The sequence below is a fragment of the Pantherophis guttatus genome, chromosome 1 (genome assembly GCF_059756535.1).
Source record: "Pantherophis guttatus breed Tessera chromosome 1, ASM5975653v1, whole genome shotgun sequence".
In the NCBI taxonomy this organism is placed as follows: Eukaryota; Metazoa; Chordata; class Lepidosauria; order Squamata; family Colubridae; genus Pantherophis; species Pantherophis guttatus.
The window spans coordinates 287,831,330-287,857,076 of NC_142063.1; the positions used below are offsets into that span (position 1 = coordinate 287,831,330).

At 34.2% G+C, this 25,747-nt stretch overlaps 1 protein-coding gene across 1 annotated transcript in view; it reads left to right on the forward strand.

Moving 5' to 3' along the window:
* Positions 1-22,101, forward strand: part of ZFAND3 (zinc finger AN1-type containing 3) — a 104,893-nt gene extending 82,792 nt beyond the window's left edge. Inside the window, exons 6-7 of the mRNA XM_034428034.3 lie at positions 4,282-4,452; positions 21,712-22,101. Of these exons, the coding sequence (XP_034283925.1) occupies positions 4,282-4,452; positions 21,712-21,866 (326 nt within the window). The 3' untranslated portion in view covers positions 21,867-22,101. The remainder of the gene's footprint in view (positions 1-4,281; positions 4,453-21,711) is intronic.
* Positions 22,102-25,747: the final 3,646 nt, after the last annotated feature.

Sequence of the window (25,747 nt, forward strand, 5' to 3'; positions counted from 1 at the left end):
TCTATTCTATTCTATTCTATTCTATTCTATTCTAAACTAACACAAACTTAATTCTCTTCTTGCTATTTATCACAGCACTGGGATGAACATTCCAAAGGGTGGGAGAGAAGGGTGAAAAACAAAGCTGAAATAAAATTGTAAGACATTCATGATCATGTGATTTTTTTCCATTTAGCAATCAGATCGCTTAGTAATTGAATACAGGTCCCAACTGTGATTGCGAAACTAGGAGTACCTTCGTGCTTTTTTGACTATGTCCTATTATTCTAGGGCTGCCAGTAGATCAAACTGTAACTACTTTTTGCTTCTGAATTCTAGCTTCTTTAATTACCATCAACATCTTTCTTCTGCAGTCTATACTTGCTACATAAAATTCATGATTGTGTTATTTTTGATGACTAAAATTCCTTTTTTTAAAATAGCTAAAGAACTGTGGCAGCAGTGATGTTTGAAAGTTCATTAGTTACTGCCCTTAGTGATGTCTGCACAGTCAATTGCGTTCAGAAATGTCAATCTCTCAGGCTATATGTCTTTTATAATAAAAAAAATCTTGTGATATGCCTCAAATGCTGTCATGTCCAAGATTAAACTAACTGCAAGATTTTCCTGGAAATGAAAAACTATAAGGATTTGTTCCTTCCCCAATAATGGGTTGGGTTTTTGTGTTGTGTTGTTTTGTTTTTGTCCTCTTTGTTTACATATTCTTTTGTTTGTATTCTACTAGTTTTCCTGAGAAGAACAATTCTTACTATTTCTTCCTTTTCAACCAGTAGAAGAGCCTGCATCCATAATTTATATAAATCCTTTTTTTCCATATCTATATTGAGATTACAAATAGCGTCACAATGTTTCTATTTCCATACCTTAGTAGTCATCATCTTTTTTATTCATTTATTTTTAAATTTTATACTCTGCTCTTTACCTTCAGATTACACATGGGGATACTATACCAAAAGGAGTGAAAAGAAAGGAATGGGCTAAAATTTACTGTAGCACGCTCAGCATGGCTTGACCTTATCTTGCTCAACCGACCACCTACTGCTTTTCCATTGGGAGAAAATTTAACTGAGGGCCTTGTGCCCAGTCCTTCCCCAAAACTCAAAATTTCTCCACTAATAACTGATCTCCTCTTTCCCTCTGGGGTTTGGGATGAGTTTTCGAAAAATTTAAAAACTAGAAACATTTTATATCTGATACTTTCCAGATAAAAATGTTCCAAGGCCTTGGATAACAATAGAGGCATTTTCTCTTGAAGCAGTTATATCATAAAAATGTACCTATGTGTATTTGTGTATTTTTATGTTTTGTCTAATTATAAAAGCTCTCTATTTTTTTTTTTAATGAAACCAAAAGAAAGGAAAGGTTTCTTGTCATCATCAACTTCCCCCAAACTGGAGGTTTTCCCTACCATTTTAAAAAAAAGTGAAATACATTGTTAGGGCCATATTATATGAAATTTTTATGATTAAATGTTGCAGTTCTGACTTGAAACAGCCATCAGTAAAATGAAACAATGTTTTCACCATATATTTGTATGTATATATAATAAGAAAGTTGTGAACCATGAATGGAATCTAGTTACTGTCTTCTAATATTTATGCAAGAAATTGGATGGATGGATTTCTTTTAAAACAAAAAGACTAGTGAAATGGAATCTGTTACAACATGAAAAAACATGTAATTCATAGGATTCCTTTAGAGTCTATTATTTTCTCTGATCAAATCCAGTTTAATATAATAAACAATGTAGAACATACATCTGCAAAAAATATTTACCCAAAAATTGCAAACAAGCTCCTGTATATATTTAATGTTTAGGTTCTTGGTTGGAATTAGAAGAATAATGTTACTGATTGTTCACTCAGTAATTTGTTGCTACCAAGATAGAAAAATAAAACCTTTTAATATGTGATACATTATATTATGCTGGTGCCATAAAAATTACAGTATTGAGAGAAAGTTTCTGAACCTTTTAAAACTTTATATCCTGTTTCTCTCCATAATAAGACTTCCCCTGATAATAAGCCCAATTGGGCTTTTAAGCGCATGGCAATAAGGCCAAGCGCTTATTTCAGGGTTCAAAAAAATATAAGACAGGGTCTTATTTTCAGGGAAACACAGTAAATCAGTACCTATCTACTTACAATGTGATCTGAAGTTAGGGTTTTCATGTAATTCTAGTACATACTGATTTGGGGTGTTTCTAACTAATTTTATTTCACCCAATATTTTTCTTGATATCTCTGTCAATTTTCTCTAAAAGGCTTTGCCTCACTCATAGAATTGTTGAATGAGAGACTGGAAGCTGGCAGAGTTAAGGTATCTGTCATAGTAATATCTGTTCTTTCCTCTTGAAATCAGAATGAAGGAGCACCCAGTAATTCAGAGTTATTTTAGAGTACCATATTTTCCGGCGTATAAGACGACTGGGCGTATAAGACGACCCCCGACTTTTCCTGTTAAAATATAGGGTTTGGGCTATACTCACCGTATAAGACTACCCCTCTTCCAACGCACACCAAATAAAAATTAAAAAACATCAACTGGGTCACCCACAATGTAAAAGCAGCTGTACTAGACCCATAATGGCCCCTGCAACAAGCAGGAACCTCACACAGTCACAAAAAGCCCCAAAAAACAACTTTCATACTTTACACACACACAATTCCACATAACAGCTTTGTGAGATTTTGTGTGTTTGTGTAGTTAGAGTGAAACACTACAGAAACACACTAAATCTCAGAAAGCTGCACAAATATTATTTTATTTTTATTTTTATATGAAAACTAAATTTAAAACTTCCTAAATTTTAAATGGCTAGGTCTAAAAAAGAACAACTAAAAAAACCCCCAATTAACTATTTTTTTTTTTAAAGCTCCCAAAGGGGAAAAAAACTTACACAATAGAACAGGGGTCTCCAACCTTGGCAACTTTAAGACTTGTAGACTTCAACTCCCAGAATTCCTCAGCTAGCTTTGTTTTGCTGGCTGAGGAATTCTGGGAGTTGAAGTCCACAACTCCCTGCCTGCTTGATTGCAGGCAGGGAGTGGCTTGCTGATGGAATGGATTTAGGCAAGCGAAGCAAGGCAAGCGTTGCGATTAGCCGCTAAGGTAAGCAACTGGAGAGGGAAAACTTTTTTCCTTTTACAGGCTCTGGCAATCCCAGCTGCGTTGCCTGATTGGCAGGCAAAGCTGGGATCGTCAGAGCTTGGATCGCCAGAGCCATTTAAGGCTCGTCAGTGTCTTTCGGGCTGGTCTGCCTAGTTACAGGAGAATGACACCAGGCGTGTAACACGACCCCTGACTTTTGAGAAGATTTTCATGTTTTAAACAGTCGTCTTATATGCCGGAAAATATGGTAGATTTATTTCCTGTGGCAAAACTGGAAAAACTAGAGATCCATTTAATTTAGCTTATAGAATATCATTGTAAGACTGTGTCAATCACCTCTTCTGAACATAGACAAAAGGAACACCTACGTCTTTAAAAAAAAATTATATGCTCACATATTTCACTATAGTAAAAATGGCAAGATGTGTGTGTGTCTGTGAGAGAAGAGAGAGTAGTAAGTTTGAAAATGCTTTCTTGTATTCTAATTATCTACAGACTAATCATCTTTCAGTCAAAGTTTTGCAAAGAAATGTGTTTTCCTTTTTATTTTCTTATTCCATGAAAGAAAGAGTACAAATAGTTTTTAAAACACACAGTAATTGATGACAAGTTTTAAGGAGATCCTTTGTGTCTTTTAGATAAATAACAGCATAGAGATGTTGTGTTTGGCTTTTCATGCCTTTGTATAATCATTTACATTTAGATTGTTATCCTCAAAGAAAGGAGGAAGCGCAGTATGGTGCTTTCATCTGTTTTTGGTTATTGGAGCTACAGCTAATGCACTGTACCCTAAAAAATTGTTCTCCTGCTTAGGCAGGAAAAGGCTGAATTTGTGTTAAATTGTTTTTCATCAAATGCAACATTGGTTTGCATGGGGACAGTGGAAATGAGATTGTATGTGAGAATCTATAAACAAAGGCTGTAGTTGTTAGATTAATGCATTTCTCTATGTGTCATAATCAAATCAGGCTAATTTGTTTTGCATTTGATTTCTGAACTTAGGAGACCCAAAGTTTTTTTCTATTTTTTATGTTTCAAAAAGTGTGTGCAAATCCAGATAGAAAGGAGCATGCTATTTGCATTTTTTAAGTTGTATATAATTAATGACAACTGTGGTTGAAGTAGAACTCCTACTAATGCTGCATTCCAAATGTTTCCCAAAACTAATAGAGTCACAGGTGGAGAGTGAGCCTTCTCCTGAGAAGCGGCCACGGTTACTGGAGGACGGTCATGATAGACCTGAAGAAATCAGCCGTTCCAAACAGAAGAGCAGACGCAGGTGTTTCCAGTGCCAAACAAAATTGGAGCTGGTACAGCAAGAGCTGGGATCATGTCGCTGTGGTAAGGACTGATAGACAGAGTTGAACTAAGATTTCTTTTAATGTCCCACCCAGTGAGGAATAATATGAGCTACATTGTAGTGGTAAAGAAATGATAGCAAAACCTGCACAATAACTTTAGTAGATTAAATAGCAATAGCACTTAGACTTATATACCACGTCACAGTGCTTTACAGCCCTCTCTAAGCGGTTTACAGAGTTAGCATATTGCCCCCAACAATCTGGGTCCTCATTTTACCCACTTCGGAAGGATGGAAGGCTGAGTCAACCTTGAGCTGCTGAAATTCGAACTTCCAAACTGCTGGCAGCTTGCAGTCAGCAGAAGTAGCCTGTAGTATTGCATTCTAACCACTGTGCCACCACAGCTCATCTGACAACCTTGTTGCTGTCATAATATTTTGTATGTAAACAAGGAGATTATAGATTTATTTTACTTATGGAGTTAGCTATTTATATGTAGCAAACTATTGGAAGTGCCTTATTTTGAGTGGCAGTTCTGAGTATCCTCTTCTGTCATTAGATATAGCAGTCATATGAAGCTGCCTTTTTTCCAAATTCTAGATCATTATTTATTTTATTTATTTATTTATTTTGTTGCATTTCTATGCCGGCCAACTCCCAAGGGACTCTGGGCGGCTTACAATTATTATTGTTCTAACAACATCTTCCAGGGATTCCAGACTGACATTTTCAGCATTCTAGATAGTAAATTTGCAATTTTGTTAATACAAAGCATGTATTATTCCCCTGAGCTAAAGTCTCTTCCATAAGCCTTTTTAAAATCTTATGTCCAACCCAGAGGGTCATCATACATATAAAAGTTCCACTGCATCTACTTGAGCCTCCATCTAAAGATTTCTTTAAGTACTTGGTTCAATGAAGGACATAAATCACAGGATCTCTGTGAGGTGTTCCATGGCATCATGCTTCTTCACTGAAATGGGAATGATCAAGTACAGTGAATTATCATGAAAAGAAACTAGGAGTAATTCATACCATCAGAACATTATATTAACTTCTTTTGTTGCAATTTGAATTCCATATTTAGTTCTTTCAACATTTATTCATCTTGCATCTATAAATTGTTATATTCTATCATAGAACTAAAACCAAACACCATTATTAATTCATGAAACATAGTATCTCTTAGTAGTGCTACTTTTTATGTTCAAGATTCAGAATGACCAAACTATTCTATGGTTGAGAAAGTGTCACATGTATCTACATACTTGAAAGCAGAGGTGGGTTCTACTTATCTTTACTACAGGTTCTCAACAGGAGTGCGTGTGTGCTCTGCGCATGCACAAATTTGTCAATTATGACGTCCGGGCGGAGCCTCCCACCACTTTTACTACCAGTTCTAAAGAACCGGACAGAACCGGGTGCAACCCACCACTGCTTGAAAGGGAAAAATAAGCTGCTGACTACATATCTGTCTAAGATTTACTACTCACAGGACTCTGTTTAAAATGTTGTTCTTGGGTTTCCTCGATAAAATACAAACTAAGACAGTTAAAAACTGCTTAAACATGACTATCTGAGATATTTATTGTTATATTAGTGTGTTTGTCAGAGTTTGATTAAAGGCACTTGCTGACACTAAGGCATTCTAGACATAAAATTTGTCTTAATAAAAGAAAGGTGAATATAGTTGTGCTTGAAAATATTCCAAGTCTGATAGCTTAATTAACAGTGCACTTAGCTTTTGAAACAACCCAATTAGGTTAAAAAATAATGCTTGTTTGCTTGGTTGAATCCAATTGCCCAACAAAGCTGCATTGGTATTGGAGAACAGGCAGTAGTATTCTCTGACTGCTTTTCTCTGGGGCTGTCTCCAGAGACTACTACCATACTATGTTGGTTGAAAGATTTTCTCAAATGGTATAATGTTTTAGAAGATGGTGTGTGTGTGTGTATAATAATGTATGAAAAGAGAACTTCAGGGGAGGGTCATTTGAAAGGAATTGCAATCTGCCCCATTCTTTTAATAGGGATATTGCTGATCCAAGTTTCTTCCACAAAAAGGAGTCATCCCTTTTTCAGAGTAGCATTTTTGTGATCTCTACCTTTTTCCATGTATTCCTCTATAAATAGCAATAACACTTAGACTTATATACTGCTTCACAGTGCTTTACAGCCCTCTCTAAGCGGTTTACAGAGTCGGCATATTGCCCCCAACAATTTGGGTCCTCACTTTACCCACCTCGCAAAGATGGAAGGCTGAGTCAACCTTGAAGGAGCCCTTTGCTAGATACTTTTTAAAAATTATAAAACCCATTCCTCCAATTTAATTATTAAAGATCATAGCATCCAAATATTTTCTCATCTGATCTTTTTTGTTAGGGGGAGGTCCTCAGCTGTGCAATATCATGCCTCAATGGGGCTATGGTAATAGTGGTTGAATATATTCTGTTGTGCTTAATGTTTGATAATAAAGCTAGCATCTGTCTCTTGAATACATATGAGGAAATGTATCAACCCCCTACCACTTTATTGTATTTAATGTATTCATTCTTTAAAAAGATGAATTCCTTAAGGGGGTGATTGCCATTTCTGTCTAAGCCTGTTGTTGCATTTAGAGATAATACTAGAAAATGCTAGTCATGTCAGGTCTGCTGAAAAATGACTAATTTTAATACTATAAATATTTAAAAATCTACATACTGCTACATAAGGATTTGGAAGCAAAATGTACCCATTCATAATTGGTACATAGAGTTAGTAATTTTTAAGAAGATGTTTAATATTAACGCACTGTAAGCCGCCCTGAGTCTCCGGAGAAGGGCGGCATATAAATCAAATTAAAAAAAAAAAAAAAAAAATATTAAGATTAACAAATTAGAAAATATGTTTATTATATTATACTATGTTAATACACATGTGATGTCAGTTTTGTAAGTCCAGCCATATAGTTAAAATAAATCAATTTTATTTATCAAACAGCAAAGCATTGCTTTTTTTTCTGTTTGAAATGCTACTCACCTGCTTTAGAATACATTTTCTTTATCTCTTGCAGAACACAAGTTCTTTTACAGTAGCTATGAGAGATAACATGAGTTTATCCATGTGAATAGTGCAAATCTTGGTATAAGTGGAGACTGGAATTTTGTTTCTAATTAATTCTGAACTACTGCTCTGTCAACTGGAAAGTAGACTTTCCAAATGTCAAAAAATACCCAATAACTCTAGAAACGTTTATACTATTCTAAAATATGTTTTATCACTCTGTTTTTTTTCCTTTCTAAGGATATTAGTAATTGTTTTCCCAATTTGTAAAAACATATTTTGACTCCAGTAATGGTTGTCACATTCATCTAAAATAGGTTATTTATTTATTTGTTTGTTTGTTTGTTTGTTTGTTTGTTTATAGTTAGTTAGTTAGTGCCTTTGAGTCAGTTTTTGTTTCCTGGTGATTGCCTGGAAAAATCGCTGCAATTTTCTTGGCAAGGTTTTCGGAAGAGGCTTGCCTTTACCTATTACTACCTTAAGCCAAATAAATAAATTAAATAAATAAATAAAATAAAATAAAATAATAATAAAATAATAAATAAAGCCAGCAACTGGCTCAAGATCACCCAGCTGGCTTTGTGTCTAAGATGGGGACTAGAACTCATGGTCTCTAACCCGATGTCTTAACTGAAAATCTTAAAACAGCTCAGTTATTTCATAATAAAAGTATCTTGGTTCTGTTTTCATATTGTTTGCAATTTTTACAGTAAAAACAAGTTAGCATTTGTGCACATGTACTTCTTTTCCTTTAGGTTTTATTTCAATTTTTGTATTACAGATTTCATTCAGGAGTAGTAACAAATATTCTCCAAGTAGCATAACATGCTAAACTAGCAACCTAATACTTCCCTAATAGCATAATGCTGTAATAAGAAAAAATGCAAAATGAGGTTTATCTGCATTTTTTTTACTTTGCATTTTCTTCTTAACTCCTTGATAGACAGTCACTTTATAATTGGTGGAGCATATACATTAATAAGTATTTACTGTCTCAATTTTTAAAATAGTAATATCTGCTGCTTGGGAATTCTGGAGTCCAATCTCTCCCTCTCCCTCTCCCTCTCTCTCCCTCTCTCTCGGACCTACGTTTGAGGGGTCCCAGGCAGTAAGTTTTCTCTGCCCTGGGGCCTGCCACATCCCCTCCAAAAAAAATTAGATCAGCTCCATCTATTTTGATGTTCTAAAAGTCCCTCAAGACTTGGTTATGCTACCAGGCCTGGAGGTCCCAGGAAAACAGAGATTTTTTTTTTTTTAATTTTGCATGGCTCCGCTATTGAGGTGGATGTTCTCTCTTAATCTCCATTCTTAACTATGATTTTTATATTTTTAGATGCCTGTTATGTTATTTTTATTGATAATTGTATGCCGCCCAGAGTCACTTCTCATGAGATAGACAGCTGTATATTTTTTATTAATAAATAAATAAATAAACTGCAGATTTTAGAGTCCACTGTGTACTTCACTATCCATTCATCATATTACGTGTCTCATGTATCAAAGGTAATCAGAATTTATGGGGCATACCCAGTCTATTATATTATAATTTAGATTTCTACCACTATGCCCCAAACTTAGTGAATTGTAGGCAAATTGGATATTGACACTGCCTTTATAGATACTATAACTGATAATGAGAATTGCTGTGCTTTGTATTTACTTGCACTGTTTTTATAATTTGTGCAAGACTTGTCCCAAACATCAACCATATGTGAGGTAAAATCTAGAGGATGTTATTGGTTTGGTAACATAATTGCAATCCAAACAAGTATGTAGCCTTTGTATCATTAAGAGATCATTTTTATTCATCTCCAAATATTTGAAGGTATGCAATTTCATTTTTATGTTCTAAAGATTAGAATCTGAAACAACTCATCGAATTACAGAAATGAGTTTCAGTAAATGCTAGGAGCAATCAATATATTCTCTATAATTTTAGGACTGCTTTTTCCACATATCCAGTGTTATTCTATGGAAACTCTAATATTTATCTTTTTATAATATATAATTACATTGAATATTAAAAAAAAAAATCCCATGATCCAAAAGGGTCTCAGACATGAAGCATTTGGGGTCATGTCTTACCTAGCCTTCTACTGAATTCTACTAACACTGAAATTAATCCAAATTCCCCCTTTGTCACCAGGCAGTAATTTGTAGGACGGGGGCAGGGCAGGAAAGAATCAGAGTTTAAATCATCCTCTTCTGCCACTAGTCAAGGATGCTTCAGAATTATTCATATACTGTTCTTTGCTGAGAATATCTGAAGCATGAAATTTTAGTTAAATTATTGCTGCTGTTTTAAATTCAGCAGTAGTAATAATGGTGCAGGATTATTGTTTCTCCTTCAAAACAATTTTCATTGTTTTGAAGTATTTAAGGTATCTGGATATCACAACATTTTTATTCTGTTACATTATGAGCATTTAAGAGGATTGTAGGACTTGGAAAGAGGGTACTCCAAATATTTTACTAAAGAGTCAGCACAAAGATCCTTGAAATACAAATTCAGAGTGTCTTTCTTCAAGAAAGAATTCCTTGTGTATACTGACATTTTTCTTCTATTCAGTATGGGTTATTAACTGCTGACAAGAAATTCACATCTCATAAATAATTCTTAAGAGCCATTGCTGTATAAATTGAATGTGTTATGAATTGTGATGGTTCTTTTTGTACTGTGCTGTGCCTAGAGCAGAAAGAACAGAGTATGTCATTTCCATTAATTTCTAATGAGGTGCCAATTAAAGGAAAGGAAGAACCTCAGAAGGAAAGTCATAGGGCCACCCTGAATCTTCTATCCTGCAGCTGTCAGAGAAGCCGGCCCCCAAACCTTTCCTAAAAATTCCATTAAATTACAATCTCATCTAGTGCTCACACAGACAAACTCAGTTTCCCTTTGATTTTCAAAAGACCAATTTGTAAGATGAGTTCTGCATTTTCTCACACAGCAAACTGGAAGAAGCAAGGGGAATTGCTAATTGCCTCTGCACATTTCAGGCTGAGGAAGAAAATGTGGAAGCAACTTTTCATTTTATATGTCTTTAACTGGCTAAACTTTAAATCAAGAATCTTGGAATAATTCCACTTTCCTGTATATGATTTTTCTAGATGCCAGTTATATCATATGTATGTTGACAACAGTAACTTACAGTATTTTATCGGACAAGCTTCTGTGTAGTTTAATATTACATTGAATATAATGGCTGCCCAAAAGATAATTTAATATAATGTTAGCTTCACTGGGTGGTAAAAAAAATAATATAAGGATATCATTAAGCAAATTTATGTTAACAAATACGAGTATTTGCAAAATCTGTTTGACGTGTTCTTACACTTTAGTGGTAAGAAGACAGAAAGACCCTTTTCCAGAAATAATTTACTTGTGAAAAATTCATTAATTTGAGTTTTCCTAACCAATTAACAATGACTTATTCCTGAATAATAGCCTATGAATATTTGCTGAGAAAAACAAAATATTCCATTTTAAATAAATGAGTGAGATGCAGACATGCTGCTGAAAATTATTTAGGTGTCTTTGACGATTAGGTGTAATTTAAAAGGGACTGCTAAGTTATAATTAATAATTCATATTCCTAATTGCTTGTGATTCATCCTTCCCCCCAAAAACAAGATATACTGTTTTCAAACTGGAATGTCCCCCAAATCTAAATTTATTCTATGACTTGAGGTCATAAACGCTGCTTTCAATCCAACACTATATGTGTTTCACAGCCTATAACCACAGGAAATACAGTGGTGCTGTGGCCAAAAGTGGAATAAACCAAGTAAGTAAAGCAAGAATAGGAAGGAAGAATATTAATTGAGAAAAAAATGAACTGATTGTTTTCAAGAGAGAGTATGCAGGGCCATTCAAAAGAACCTAGATGATAATTCATGTGACTATAGAAATACTGAATATGAACTTTTATATCTTTTGAAAGACTACATTTGCAGCATTTTATTACAAGGATCCATCGGTTCTTATTGATCTAATAATTAACAGACATGTTGATCCCCAAGCTCAAGACTCTTCTCTCCTTCCTAAAGAACAAATAAACATTGGGGACATCCAGCTAAGTAAATTGTGAAAGCTTTTTCCTTATAATCAGCAGCTCTGCCAAAGGCATCTCTAGTAATAAAATCTTAATATTGAACTGTCTGCATAGAGCTCTTAAAATCAACGTCAGACATCCAAGAAAGCCTTAAGGCACAGTTACAACTCTGCCTCCTGTCAGACGGGAAACTCTCAAGTCTGTGTGGCAGAGTGACATGATCTAAATTTTATTTCAATAATGGTACCCTTTTTTTGATAGTATTTAAAGAAAAACTGAAATGAGTATTAAATTATTTTATTTATGATGTAAATTTCTTTAAATGATTCTCCAAAATTACATAAATGTTGTATATGAATGCTATTTGAGTTGCAGCCTTTTTGTAACTTTATGTTATACCAACGCCAATAAAATTATATATGTGAACTTATTTTTATGCATTAAACTGTTCCCATACTTTGGTACTTTCTATACAAGTAGTCTTTGAGTTACAACCAGAATTGAACCCAAAATTTATGTTGCTAAGTGAAATATTTGTTAAGTGAACTTTTACCCCATTTTACAAACTTTTGTGCCACCGCTATTAAATAAATCACTGCAGTTGTTAAATTAGTAACATGATTGTTAATTGAATCTGTCTTCCCCATTGACTTTGCTTGTAAGAAGGTCACAAAAGGTGATCACATGACCCAGGGACACTGCAACTGTCATAAATGTGACTCAGTTGCCAAGTGTCTGAATTTTGATCACATGACCATGGGGATGCTGTAATGGTCGTAAGTGTGAAAAATGATCATAAGTCACTTTTTTCAGTGCCGTGATGGCGCAGTGGTTAGAATGCAGTACTGGAGGCTACTTCTGCTGACTGCCCACTGACTGCAGTTTGGCAGTTTGAATCTCACCAGGCTCAAGGTTGACTCAACCATCCATCCTTCTGAGGTGGGTAAAATGAGGACCCAGATTGTTGGGGGCAATATGCTGACTCTGTAAACCGCTTAGAGAGGGCTGTAAAGTCTTACGTGCTATTGCTATTGAATGGTCACTAAGTGAACTGCTGTAAGACGAAGACTACCTGTATCTGTAGACAATTGTTGCTAAAGTAGCCTAATTTCTATATAAGTAGACTGAATTAAGAATGCACATTTGTTATGGTAATTGGTTCCATTGTTGTCAACATAGTTGTTATAACCTAGGACTTTATTTGACAATCTATATATCTGAAATATGTTGTTTATGAAGTACAAAACATTAAACTATACTTATCAATGATAAGTATCAAACGGGATACTTGTTCTCCTTTAGAACATTACATTGCTTAATTTAACATTACCTAAGAGATGGGATTAAGACGTCTAAAGACCAAAACCAGAATAATTCTGTATGGGAATATAATAGACATTGCCCTTAAAACAGGCTCTTGAAATTTAAAACTACACCTAGAAAATGATTCAGCTACTGTGGTACTAGATTAGGTATTTGCACTTGTTGCATGCAAAATGCAGTGCATTCTAATTAAAGATAAATCCTACAAAATTAAAATATATCCAAAAATAGCCACTGAAAGCCAGTTTATCAGGCAACTAACCTGTTTCCTAATTAAATGTCTAATTAATGATGTATGAATATGCATAATTTACATGAGGAAAAAGTCTGAATATGAGTTTTTGTATTTTAAATATTGCTAATTTCTTAACTCTTCCATAGCTTCATTGAACTGCTTGTTTTTTAAATGTGTTTCTGAATTACCTCAGAATAGCCCACTGTTATCTCCTGTATATTCAAGGAAAATATGTCTCTAAAACAATATCTCCCTTAAGCTTATCAATACTGTAACTATTCATCAGAGAGACTTTTTCTTGTATGATTATAATTTCATGATAAAAACGTATCGTGGGTTTCTTTCTTTCTTTTTTCTTTCTTTCTTGCTTTCTTTTCCTTCCTTCCTTCCTTTCTTCTTTCTTTTTTTCTTTTTTGCTTTCTTTTCCTTCCTTACTTCTTTCCTTCCTTCATTTTCTGATATAAAGGAATTTAAATCCATCAGTTAGGAGTAGGTTGGTTGTTCTTTTATAAGCTTAAAAATCTGCCTCAGAAGGTCCTGTTTATTCGTGCCATTTGCTAGGCAGTGAATGTGAACCTTTTGGGCTTGACATGTCAAAAATTAGGAAAATGCCTAATTTGACCTGTCATGTCACGCGTACACACACCCAAGCAAAAGAAAAACAATTGTCTCCCTTTAAACAGCGACACATGGTGGCAGCCTGCAGCTTGCCTGAAGTAGAGGCATGTGTCTAAACCTCAGCCCTAGCACCACCACTGCCACTCAAAAAGGCTGTCTTGCACCATTCTCCAAGGCCCACAAGGTTGTTGTCTTTCTGTTGACAGTGCTCTGCGGTCTACCTGAGGATGTTCCAGGTTGCATGAGGCCTCCGTTCTTGAAGTAGCTTCAGAGCATGCTCTTCTATGGCACCTACAGCCTCCGAAAACCACAGAAAAGCACACTGTATTCTTGCATGATTTTTGTGCATCTTCTAGTGGGTTCAGAGACTGCAGAAGAACATACTTCAGGCCTCCCAAAATTGCATGAGAACAGGGCATGCTTTGGATGTTAGTAAACACTAGAGTGTTACCCAAAGCATTGTGGCATGTCTCCTTTGACATTTATGTCATAGGTTCACTGGACTAGGGCCATTTGGCAAAATAATGTAGACATCGGAACCTACCTTGATTCTGGTACCCAGGTTCCAGACATTCTAGCAATTTCTCAGGCTTTTGGGGGGCAGAGTGCAACAGGCTCTCTGTACTACTCTTAAAAGTTAGTACTTTTGTTTTATGTTCATCTATATTGTTATAGATCGAAGTGTATTGACGTCAACTTTTTTTCTTCTCTCTCTCTCTCTCTTGTATGTGTTTCAATTCTCCATTAGAAGAAAGATAATATTTAGATTTAGTATTTCTTCTGGAGGAGGGAGAGGAAACGGCTAATAGAAGAGGTTAAGATGTAATTGGTGGAGTTACAATATGAGTGTTTATTTGCCAAAGTATTGATTATCTTATTCAGGCATTGGCAGCAAATATAAGTAACTATTTTGTAAAAATATTACTTCAATTGGAACAAACTAAGCTTTAAGGGCAGGAACATATAAAAACAATGACCGCTTATAAGGTTAAAATGTGTGGAATTATAAAAATGCCTCTGAATTTTTTATAATATACAAAATAGCTCTGCCTGGAAATTTGCTGTTATTTATTCTTGTCTTATCTGTCTTGCATTTTTATTGCACTAAAGCAAAAAACAGAAGATACAGATATATTATCAGGATATGCTAGTAATGCTTGTTTGTTTTAATTAATTTTTTTGGTTACACTTTAGTTTTTAATTAAATTCCAATTTTGGGATGGGGTATGTTTGTGAAGATAAATGCTCCATAGAGTGACTTACAAAATAATAAATTTTAATTCAGGTAAATACTTTGTATCCATACATGTTAGAGGCAGAAATCCAAAACTAAGACTAAAAACCTAATGACAATTTTAATATTATAGCTTCTGATAAAATTTACACGTGCGTGAAAGAGAAGATTTTTCCATATAAATCTTTACTAATTGAACACACCTTTTTGGCTACGTGGGAGAAATTGCTGCAGGGACACTGAAAAAAATATTTGAATAATTCTTGCTGAGATATAGTCACTTAGTCTAGTATGGGAAACATTACCCTAATTCTAAACAGGCTTTATTTATCCATGATTGCGCTGGCATAGTCAAATATATTAATTATGACTGAGGTATGTGTGTTCATGTCAGTTTTGACTATTAGTGACCACTGAGATTTTCTATATGATTATCTATTCCAAACTGGTCTTTCAGGTCTTCTCATAGTACATTCATTGCCATTGTAACTGTCTCCATACTCTGCTTCTGCTCTTTTCTTCCATATTTCCCAACATTACTGATTTCTCCAGAATTTTATAATCTTCATATCCAAAGTATGACAATTTGAGCTTGGCAGTTTCTTTCTCAAATAAGAACTCTGAGTTGATTTGTTTGGTGATCCATTGTTTTTTTTCATAGATAGCTTTGTATGGTATTCTCAGGAGCCTTCTCCAATACCAAAGTTTTTAAAAGTACTCTTTCTGTACTGCTTTTTCATATTCTCAGCTTTCACTTTCATGGAGTGTCATGGGGAAAACGTTGCCAATACTATCCTGATTTTTACTGGTATTTGAATATTTTTTTACTTCCTTTTTTACTTTACTTTACTTTACTCTACCAAGTGCAAATCTGTGGCATATTTCTTGGTTGCTGATTCCATTACGGTTGACAAGTCAACATAGCCAGAAGCTATTCATACCTTCACAGTATCTTCATTGTCAATTCAAAGGCTAGTTGCTATACTCGTTATCGTTGGTTGGGTCTTCGTTATATATTCTAACTCCTATTTTTTCACTGTGCCCTTTGATTTTCATTACTAGAATTTACAGATAATTTACATTTTCCACTGTTATAGTGTCATCAATATAGCACAAGTTATTGATGTTATTTCCTACAATTTCAAAACGAAAGTTGTCTCCTTCCAGTATAGGATTCCTCATTATATGTTCAACATACAGGAAATATCTTTTGAAGCTATTACCTACAACCAAAAGACATTTCAGACCTAAAGCAAAAGCAAGCAGATTCAAAGAAACATTATAAATGTATATTTTATAGTGGATACAAAGCTAAAAATAAAGAATGCTTTTCAGTTTTTTTTAAAAAAATGAGACAAAATTACCAAACAGTTTGAATACCTGTTGTGTTACCTCTAAAGCAAAGTATATTCATATGATTAATAAATAAGAATATCAAAGAAAGAATGGAAATTCATCAAAACCTACTTCAATCTAACATAGTTTTTAATGTGAAAAATAATTTCAGTGCTTCCCCAGCATTTCTTTTCAAGAATAAGATGCATATAGTTTAATAAAAACTTAAGTCAGATCATATAATAAGGTGTTAATTAAAATAAGGTGTATTTTAAAAAATGAATCAAAACATATTATTCATATAAATGATTTAGATCTGAGGACCTCCTCTGGATTTCAAGTATGCAATGAGTATTGCCTATAATGAAACCTTCCAATATTTTTTTGTGAAGGAAGCATGTTGCTTTTAGTTCACAAATAGTGTTTTCCATAGGGTATTTCCCTGTTGGATGCATCAGAAATAATATCTTTGTAGAAAGTTTCACATTAGAACCAGCAGTAAGTCTTAATTAAAGTACTTTAAATTAAGCTTTGTTCTCATTTCTTTGGGTTTTCTCAAATGTCTCGTATTAGAGATTATAAGAAGAAAAAAGGCATTAATTTGTTTACTAAACAAGTTTGACAACAGAGCAAAGTAGAGTCAGAATCAGGACATGTGAAGAGTTATTAAAATTGAATATTGTTTTTAATAACCTAGAGCTCTTTTCAAACAGGAAAAAGCATTAATTACAATTGGTGCAAAAGGGAATTGGCTAAAGGAGATAAATTATCAGCAAATATAAAAGCTCCTTTGGGAGCTTTGTTGAACTTGACTAATAAGATGGTTTTGTTTTTGGAGTACTCTAACAGAAAGTATACATGGGCCAAGATTGGCATCAGTTGCTATGCTTTGGGGATATAACCCAAAACATGCTGTTATAGTGGAACATTTTTGTGAACTACACTCCAGTTATAATTAGCTGCCCTCCCTGCGGATTGCCACCTTGATTTTACAAAAAACAATAAAGCTATACATAAAGAGAGAAAACTGCCAAATGCAGAGTCAGTATTCTGCAAAGATTTACAATCAGATAAGTAACATGAGAAGGATTTATGGAGCAAATGGGATAATACAAAAAGGAGGTTCGTGTTTGTTGCACTGTTTACAACAAGGTCTTTGGGTAGATTATGCCAGGCTGTGGAATATATTAAGACTAATATGAGTACCAGGACACCTGATTTATTTTTGAAGAATTCTTATAAAGTAGTGAACAAGAAGCTGCTGTTAAAAATTAAATTTGAAGAAACAGAATATTTTAGAATATAGATTTGAATAAGACATAGATGCATATTGGCTTTATAGTATTTAAATGTTATTTTGCATATATTAGTGGAATTCAAGTTGGAAGAGATCAGAGTTGGAATCAAAATTGGTGGTTGAAATGCTAACAATTTGACATATGCAAATGACACACTTTATTAGCCAAAAATAAGAAGACTTTGGAAATAAGAATATGAGAAGTGGGGAGTAAAAAGAAATATGTGTTCATCTTAAATGTTAAGAAGTTGAAGGTAATGTCAAGTTGTATGTTTAATGAATATTTAATTCATAGAGAAGTATTAAAGGTTATGTGTAGTTTTCTTTTGTTCAGCTCAAAGGAGGACAGTATGCCTCAGAAGTAAAGATTAATCCTAGGTAGGAAAGCAGTGACTCTCATAGATGAGATTATGAAAAACAAGGGCATTTAATAGCAATGAAGAGCAGAATGGTGAAGACAATAGTCTTCCCAGTTATATGGCTATGAAAAGTTAACAATTAGATAAAAGAAAGAGATGCTTTTAAATTACATATTTGGAACAGTTTCCAAGGGTATCATGGGCTGCAATGAAAGAAAAATCAACAAAGTAAAGGCTTAAGCAAATGACAAACAGAAAATTGCACCCTTTGGGCATATAAGACAAGCAGATGATGAACTAGAAAAAATCCCTATGCTTGACAAGGTTGAAGAAAACAGAGGAAGTCAGTGAATAAGTTGGATGGATGGAATTACAGAGTTGAAGTTTTTCCAAGGAAATTACTAAGATGCACATTTGTCTATGCAGTCAAACACAATTCATAGCACCTAACTATCTAACCATTCTATTAGATGCTTTATCCTACTTTCTAGATACTTCTTGAATTTGTTTGTCTAAGTATGGTTCTCATGGTGTACACCGGAGATGTCAAATTGATGGCCCACAGGCCAGATGCGTCACATGCAGGCCACACCCACCCCAGATCTGTGAATGGGAAAAACGTAGTGAAATGTCATGATGGCAATGTAACACGGCGAGTTTGACAGCCGTGGTGTACACTATTTTTTGCTATGTGTAGGATATATCCTTAAACTTTTCTAGATCACAAATCTGAGTTACATTTTCTAACATAAAAATATTATATAAATGAATTAATTTAGGCGGAAATAGAAATGCCCACTTGCTGTGGACAGCATCTGCCAGTAAAACAGAGTTCCCCTATATTTTCAAATCCCCAATCCTTTGCCTAATTAATCCAAAGAGGAAGATCTCGCTACAGCAGTTTTTAGGAAAACTATCAGGAGGAGCCCTGTGCATGTGCAAAAAAATCTACATACAATAGAACATCGGACTGGTGCATTTTATAAAAATCAGGCTCCCCCTCTGAAACATTTCTTAATTCCTCTGACTTTTTACCATTTTCTTGGGGCATGCGCTTGTTACCATGTTGCATAAACTTACAGTTTGTCAGTATTTCTAGTCATAAGATTACAGTAATAACAACAGAGCAATAGTTGCAAAATTAAACACAGCTAGTAGTATGCAGTGGGGTTTTTTTAGCCTTAGCAACCAAAATGTCAGAAATGTGCTTCTTACAAAGGAGCATATTAACTTTAACATAAGATTTCATAACAAAGCACCATTTAAAAACAAACAAAACAAATTCAGATTCTTTGATTACCTTTTACATTGGACTGCTATGTTATACAGACCAGAGAAAAAGTTGTTAGTCACTCTCAGCTGAGATATAATTATTTTGCCTGAGACTTAACTGGAAAAAATAAAAAAGAATGCTACCTGTAGTAGTTGTGCTGTGCCCAAAGCATTCTGAAATAAAATGTTATCTACTTGTTAAAAAGATTTTTATTTTACATTTCTGCCTTAAGCAGAGAATCAGTAAACACTTACGATCTTGTTTGTTTCTGCTGAAAACCAGTAATTAGATATCACTTTTTAGAAAATTACTGTTTGTAATCTCTTTTAGTATAGACATGTTCTAACAAATTATTTTCCCCTCGTTAAGAGTTCATTTAATAAGGAACTTCTAGAATGGTTGAGAGCTAAATAAAATTGTATACTTTAAATATGAATTCTTTTTTAATTCCTTTGCTCAGAATAATTTATGTTGTGCTCCCCAGAGTCGGAATTAGGCAGCACCCAAATCAAATCAAATAAATAATAGTCCTCGGCTTATAACCCTTATTTAGGGGCCATTTGAAGTTATAACAGCACTGAAAAAAGTGGTTTATAACCATTGTTCACACTTACAACTGTTGCGGCATCACTACGATTTACATGATCAAAATTTAGATGCTTGGCAATGGAGTCATATTTAAGATGATTGCAGTGTCCTAGGGTCATGGATCATTTTTTGCAAGCAAAGTCAATGGGGAAGTTATATTTGCATTACAACCATGTTACTAACTTAACAATTGCAGAGATTCATTCAAGAACTGTAGCAAGCAAGGTTGTAAAATGGGGCAAAATTCACTTAACAACTGTCTTGCTTAGCAACAGAAATTTTGGGCTCAGTTGTGTCATAAGTCAAGAAGTACCTGTATCTTAAATGGTGAGAAAGATCTGGATTTAGAAGTTTCAGTATAAAAATTGATATAACTAGGCTTTCAAATATTGTTAATATTAGTGTTGTTGTTGTTTTTTTTTTAAAAAAGGAATAAAGCAGTAAATTATCCCAAAATCAAAATTCTGTGAAACATCGACATTTTTTTTCAAGAATTTGTTGTTATTCAACATTGCTGTCATTTGCCTTAATATATCTGTGTTAGACAAAGTCGGGTTTTTTAAAAAAATGATTTGATTTGATTTCTCTCTAGATGTGTAGTTTCAAATTATTCACATTCTGGACTGTTTTCAACATTTTAGAGTTTTAAGCCCTTGTGCTTTCTGAATTTTGTAGACCTTTATTATATACCGGTTGCCTTATCTTTAAATTTTGTTTTATTATACAAGTTTATAGAGCTTACATATTTTCTGTAAAACGTAGTTGCTAGACATATATGTTGTATCAGTACTCATTTCTGAATACATAAGTAAAGGAATAAATGGAAAGAAAATAGTTTTTACAAAAAGTATGTTCCAGAATGGTTTTTATTATTTATTTTAAATATTTTTATAGTAAGTTTAAATTTTTAAAAAAGCAGTGCAATTTAAAATAAATACAGAAGTCCTGCATCTTTTTGGACCAAGAAATCATCACAGCAGAAAAGTCTGCACAAGTATTTCAAGAATTAAACTGATGTGCAAATGTATTTATATTCAAAAAACCCCTAGTTGACACATACTGTCTGGCACTACGTAGTTCAGTAGTACATAAATTTACACTGCCTTTATCTCTGAAAGTTTCTAGATATTTTTAGGTAAATCATTCACCTTTGTCAATTAGAATTTCAAATTAACAGTGAAGTGCAAAAATTCATGGGAAAGGTGAAAATGAAAAAGCGGAAGCAGAATTTTGTACAAGAATAATAGTGGTGGTGTTGAAGTTAGTTTTGAAGTAGCTCCAAATAAATTATCTGTAAAGAAACACATGGTTTTTTTAAAAAAAAATAAATTTGGCACATGGCATGAGCCACTGATTATAGATGGTTAGCAGTTTCACACAAACATAACCACCAACAGCTGTCAATGTTTGCATGAAGCTGCATCAGGTGTTCTGATTTGAGAAAATATACTTTGGCTCTATTGCTATAAATCCCCTTCAGAGGCTGCTGATGAGGTTATTTATTACATATTTCACAGGTATCAGTTTCAAAATTAACTCCTTCAGTTGTGATTTTCAAAATTAAAACATATTCTCCTTTATCTCTGGGAAAATTCCTTTAGAGGATTTCACTTCAGGCATGAGTTTCTATGCTGAGATTATATTTTAAATGGAAGGCACAATATCAAAAATAATGACCTAATGGAAAGATTTAATGGGTAATTTAATTAAAAAGATTTAACGGGTAGCTCTCTCTAGCTGTGGATAACCTGAAGGTTTCAGTTGGTTAATTTATTCCTTGTAGCATTCGGTTATTTAGTGACTAGATGGCAAAAGCATGCGCTAAGCCATATACAAATTTTTGTAGTAATTAATCTCTCTTAGAAGCTGTTAGTACATTCCTAACATTATCGTCTATTCACTCTTCTTTTTTCTTTTTCTTTTACCTTCTGTCCTTACAGGTTATGTGTTCTGTATGTTGCATCGCCTGCCTGAACAGCACGATTGCACATTTGACCACATGGGACGCGGGCGTGAAGAAGCCATTATGAAAATGGTGAAACTGGACCGGAAAGTTGGGCGATCATGCCAGCGCATTGGCGAGGGCTGCTCCTGAGTGGCAAGACTCTTCAACCAAATGCTGTTCTCTTAGTTCACTAATGTTAGCCTTATTTAGGACAAAGTCAGCCAGACACTTGTACTGGGCAAGTTTCAGACTACAGCCAATCAATTTCCTTTCTTTAGCCAACCATCCTGGTACTGTAGTTTAGGAGTTAAATGATGATCAACACTGATTACTGGCTGGTTGTTAAGGTGCCTACTAGCCACTGTATTAAAAAAATGAAGACATATTTTTGAGCATGGCTAGTGGATTGTAACAAATATATAAAGGCTTCTATTATTGCAGGAGTCAAGTTCTTACAAACAAACAAAAAGCCTTATGTTGGGAAGTGTCCAGCAGCTGAGTAGAAACTGATGTAAAAGACTGCTTATGTGCATACCATGCTGGAAGAAACTACCCTTATTAGCCTGGCTTTCCTGTCATTATTAGCTAACCTTGAAGAGGTGAAACTCTGCTTGAAACAAGCAAGGTGGTTGCTAAACCTAGAAGACCTAAACCCTTATTTTTGCTATTTCCACGCATGTCTTCTAAGGTCATGCAGCGTCACCAACATCAGGAAATCTCTTAGGGTAGGAACAGCTTTCTAGGAAGCCAAAAAGAGGGGACAGATTCTTATGACAACTTTTATATTAGATGAAAATATCAGATTACAGGGAATTTATTCCTTCACTAAGGTGGAGGAGGAAATATCTTACTTTAAAGTTAGCGCTATTTTGGAACAAGCAGTAAACAGCGTGCATTTTCTACACAGCATCAACATTTCCTAAGTGGAGTGATCCAATTCCATATGCCAACCATAGTTTGCTGTTTCCCATCAGCCAAAATCTGATTGGCTCTTGTTTGCCTTTTGCTAAGTGCAGGTATCTGATAATTGAACAAATAAGGCTAATTCACAGCATGGTGGCCATGCCTGGATTCTACAGACTGACTTTCTGTAGCTAGACATGTATTGAGGGGTAAAGGACATTTTGTAGCAAATGGAATTCAGTTAACAGTATTGGGGGAACAACCAGGAAAATCACCCTTTATTGAACTGAGTTTGTACACCTCACTTCCAGTGTATTAAGGAGATAATCAAATGGGCTGTCCCAGCCTTGTGACTATGCAGCTTGGTACTCAGTGAAGGTCTCTGCTCATCATCAGTTGCGAAGCAAGTGACTGTAAAATGCCTTGCATAGAATGGGGACTCTCCAGATCTGGTCTTTTAGAGCTACTGTTCTATACTGGGTATGTCAATTTCATTGAACTGAACTGCACATTTTTTTTGTTGATTGTTTCTTTGTTTTTAATGTGCAGTGGTTTCCTCTAGCTACAGGCAATTGTGTCTGTAAGAAATATATATATATATATATTTATAATGGCCTAACGTGGAATGTTTACCCCACAAACTGGTTAGTGCTCAGTTAGCAATTTGGAATTAGGTCTAGTAAGGAATAGGGAAGGGTTGCTGGAAAAAGGGGATCTGTTTTGTCTCTCATTTTCACAAATAGAATATACTTAAGCCACCAAAAAGAGTGAATTCCCTCATATCACTCTTTAAAAAAGGTTGTAGGGTAGAGCAGCTTAAATAAGTCACTGACTGCTCTGTATGTTCTGAAGATCAGTGACTAGTTTACAGGTTGATTTGTATTTAATCTGGTAGCCAGTATGGCCAGTGAAGGAAGCCTTTGCCTATATTGCAAATTGGTGATGAATTCAATCCACCATTCTAAAGTTCAATATGGAAAAGCCATTCTGTGTTGTACTCAAGGCTTTGAAATCAGCAATGGAATTTCCAGCTGCATATTCTGTTTCCTAAGGAAGTATTCTCCTGTCATCGCTATGTGGGAGAAACCAGACAATTTTCTTTGCGTTTGCCATGAAGAGTTTCAAACAAACATGGACTTCAGCTGCTGCCACGCTATGCACTTTCTTCCCTTCTAAAATCCTAGCATAGCATTTGATGGACATTCTGATTGATATACAAGACTTTCAGATTAATAACAAAGATGCTGTTCTTCTCTTGTTAATCTTTCTTTAGCCCTGATACACGTGCACAGTTGATTTCAAGGTATCTCTTGAGCAAACACTACTCACGTTCATGTGGATTATGGACAATGTTCACTTTAAAAAGTGTGGGGGGCTGTTCCTTTGCAATATCTGTTCTGTGAGGTTTGTTAAACGTAAAGAAAGCTTCAGTTCTTGTAATCTTAAAGAAATCTTATTTAACCCTTTTTGTGTTCTAGATTTACTTACACATGTAGCCTAGAGCTCAGTTTTAGTTTAACATTGTGAAATAAAAAAAATGATTGTAATTCTTTTTCCTCCTGCTTAAAAGAAACAAAACCATTAAACAGATCAGATTAAAAGTTGAATTCTTCTCTTGAGTTTTGCAATAGGTATGTTCCTCTATTCAATGGCTGCTATATGGCTTAGGTGTTTTTTTTAAAAAAATTTGATTGTGAAGTTTAAAAGGATAACAAATTCTTCATTACTGGTCTGTAGCCTTCAAATTAAGCCATATCCTAAATACTAGATTTAGGTGGCCATTTCTGGCTGAGAAATCTAGGTCAGAAAAAAAGCTAAAACTATGTTCCCTCCCATAAGAACAATATATTTAACTTTGACATTTTATACCTATATAAAAAAGAATCTCAAGAGTGTCAAAAGATTTCTAAAAATGTTTATACCCAGGAACAAAGATCACTCTATGAACTGGTATCATTATTTTGCCATAAATATTTGTATCTTCTGTAGCAGATGTTCCTTAATTCACTTTAATATTCTTGTCTAATTTTTCACTTTATTCATGAATTAGTTCAGTTTTCATGGTTGTTCAGTATATGTAGCTGAAAGAATTGCATAACAAAACTCGGCAAACAAAAGTCCAAGCTTTTAAAAACTACAGCAAATATAACTAAGGGAAGAAATTAAAGGTTTTACATTGGGTATTAAAATCCAGCAGATGCTAAACTTAATTCCTTTGATTTCTTGTTGAATTTTGAACTATCTGGTACAAAAAAAAAATAAACGAGTGGGGTATATATGTGCACTTTGATCTACTTCTTACATATAGTGTGAACTTATAAAAATAACTTACTGCACTTTTTAATACTTGTAGTCTAGCAACAAAAAATAGATATTATGAGAATGCTCTATTAATTCCCCTCATTACTCATTAACATATTTAACTTTGATAATATTTTAATTCATGCAGTTCTAGGTTTATAGACCTCACTTAAATATAATGCTGAACTGTTCTAAGATATTGCATGCTCCTCGGAGACTTCTTTTCTGCAGAATTAGATGGAATTTCATCTTATGAACATATCACAATTGTCACCAAAGGTTTACCACAAAACTGGAGGATCATTCAACCATGTGTCGAGTTCTATCATAATGAAATGAACTCTCACCATATTCTTTTTGTATACTTAGGTACATTTCAAGACTGTTTTGACAGCTGTTGCAATTCAAGTCCCAGCAAAGAAGTAGCAGAAAATAAGCACTTTTTTAAAAACTGGTTAAATATCAAGGGAAAAACATTTTTCAAGTGACATAGAAATAGTAGAGATACAAAACAAAAAGCTAGTACTAGAAATCAGCATTGTATTAAGAATTTAAATTGTTTTTATTAAATAATACTATATAATAGAATCTTTTAAAATTAATGTATTTTTTTCAAAATAAAATACAAAACTAAATAAAAAAACGATACATTAAAAGAAAAATACATTAAGAAACACAAACACATACACATACAAATTTCTGTTTAGTTTTTCTCAACTGCATGCTGTACAGGTTTCGCTACACTGGAGATTTAAAGGAACACAAGAAGTGTGTGCAGAAGTAGATAATATTTTTCTGGGATGTATTGTTTTTTACCCAAGACTGCT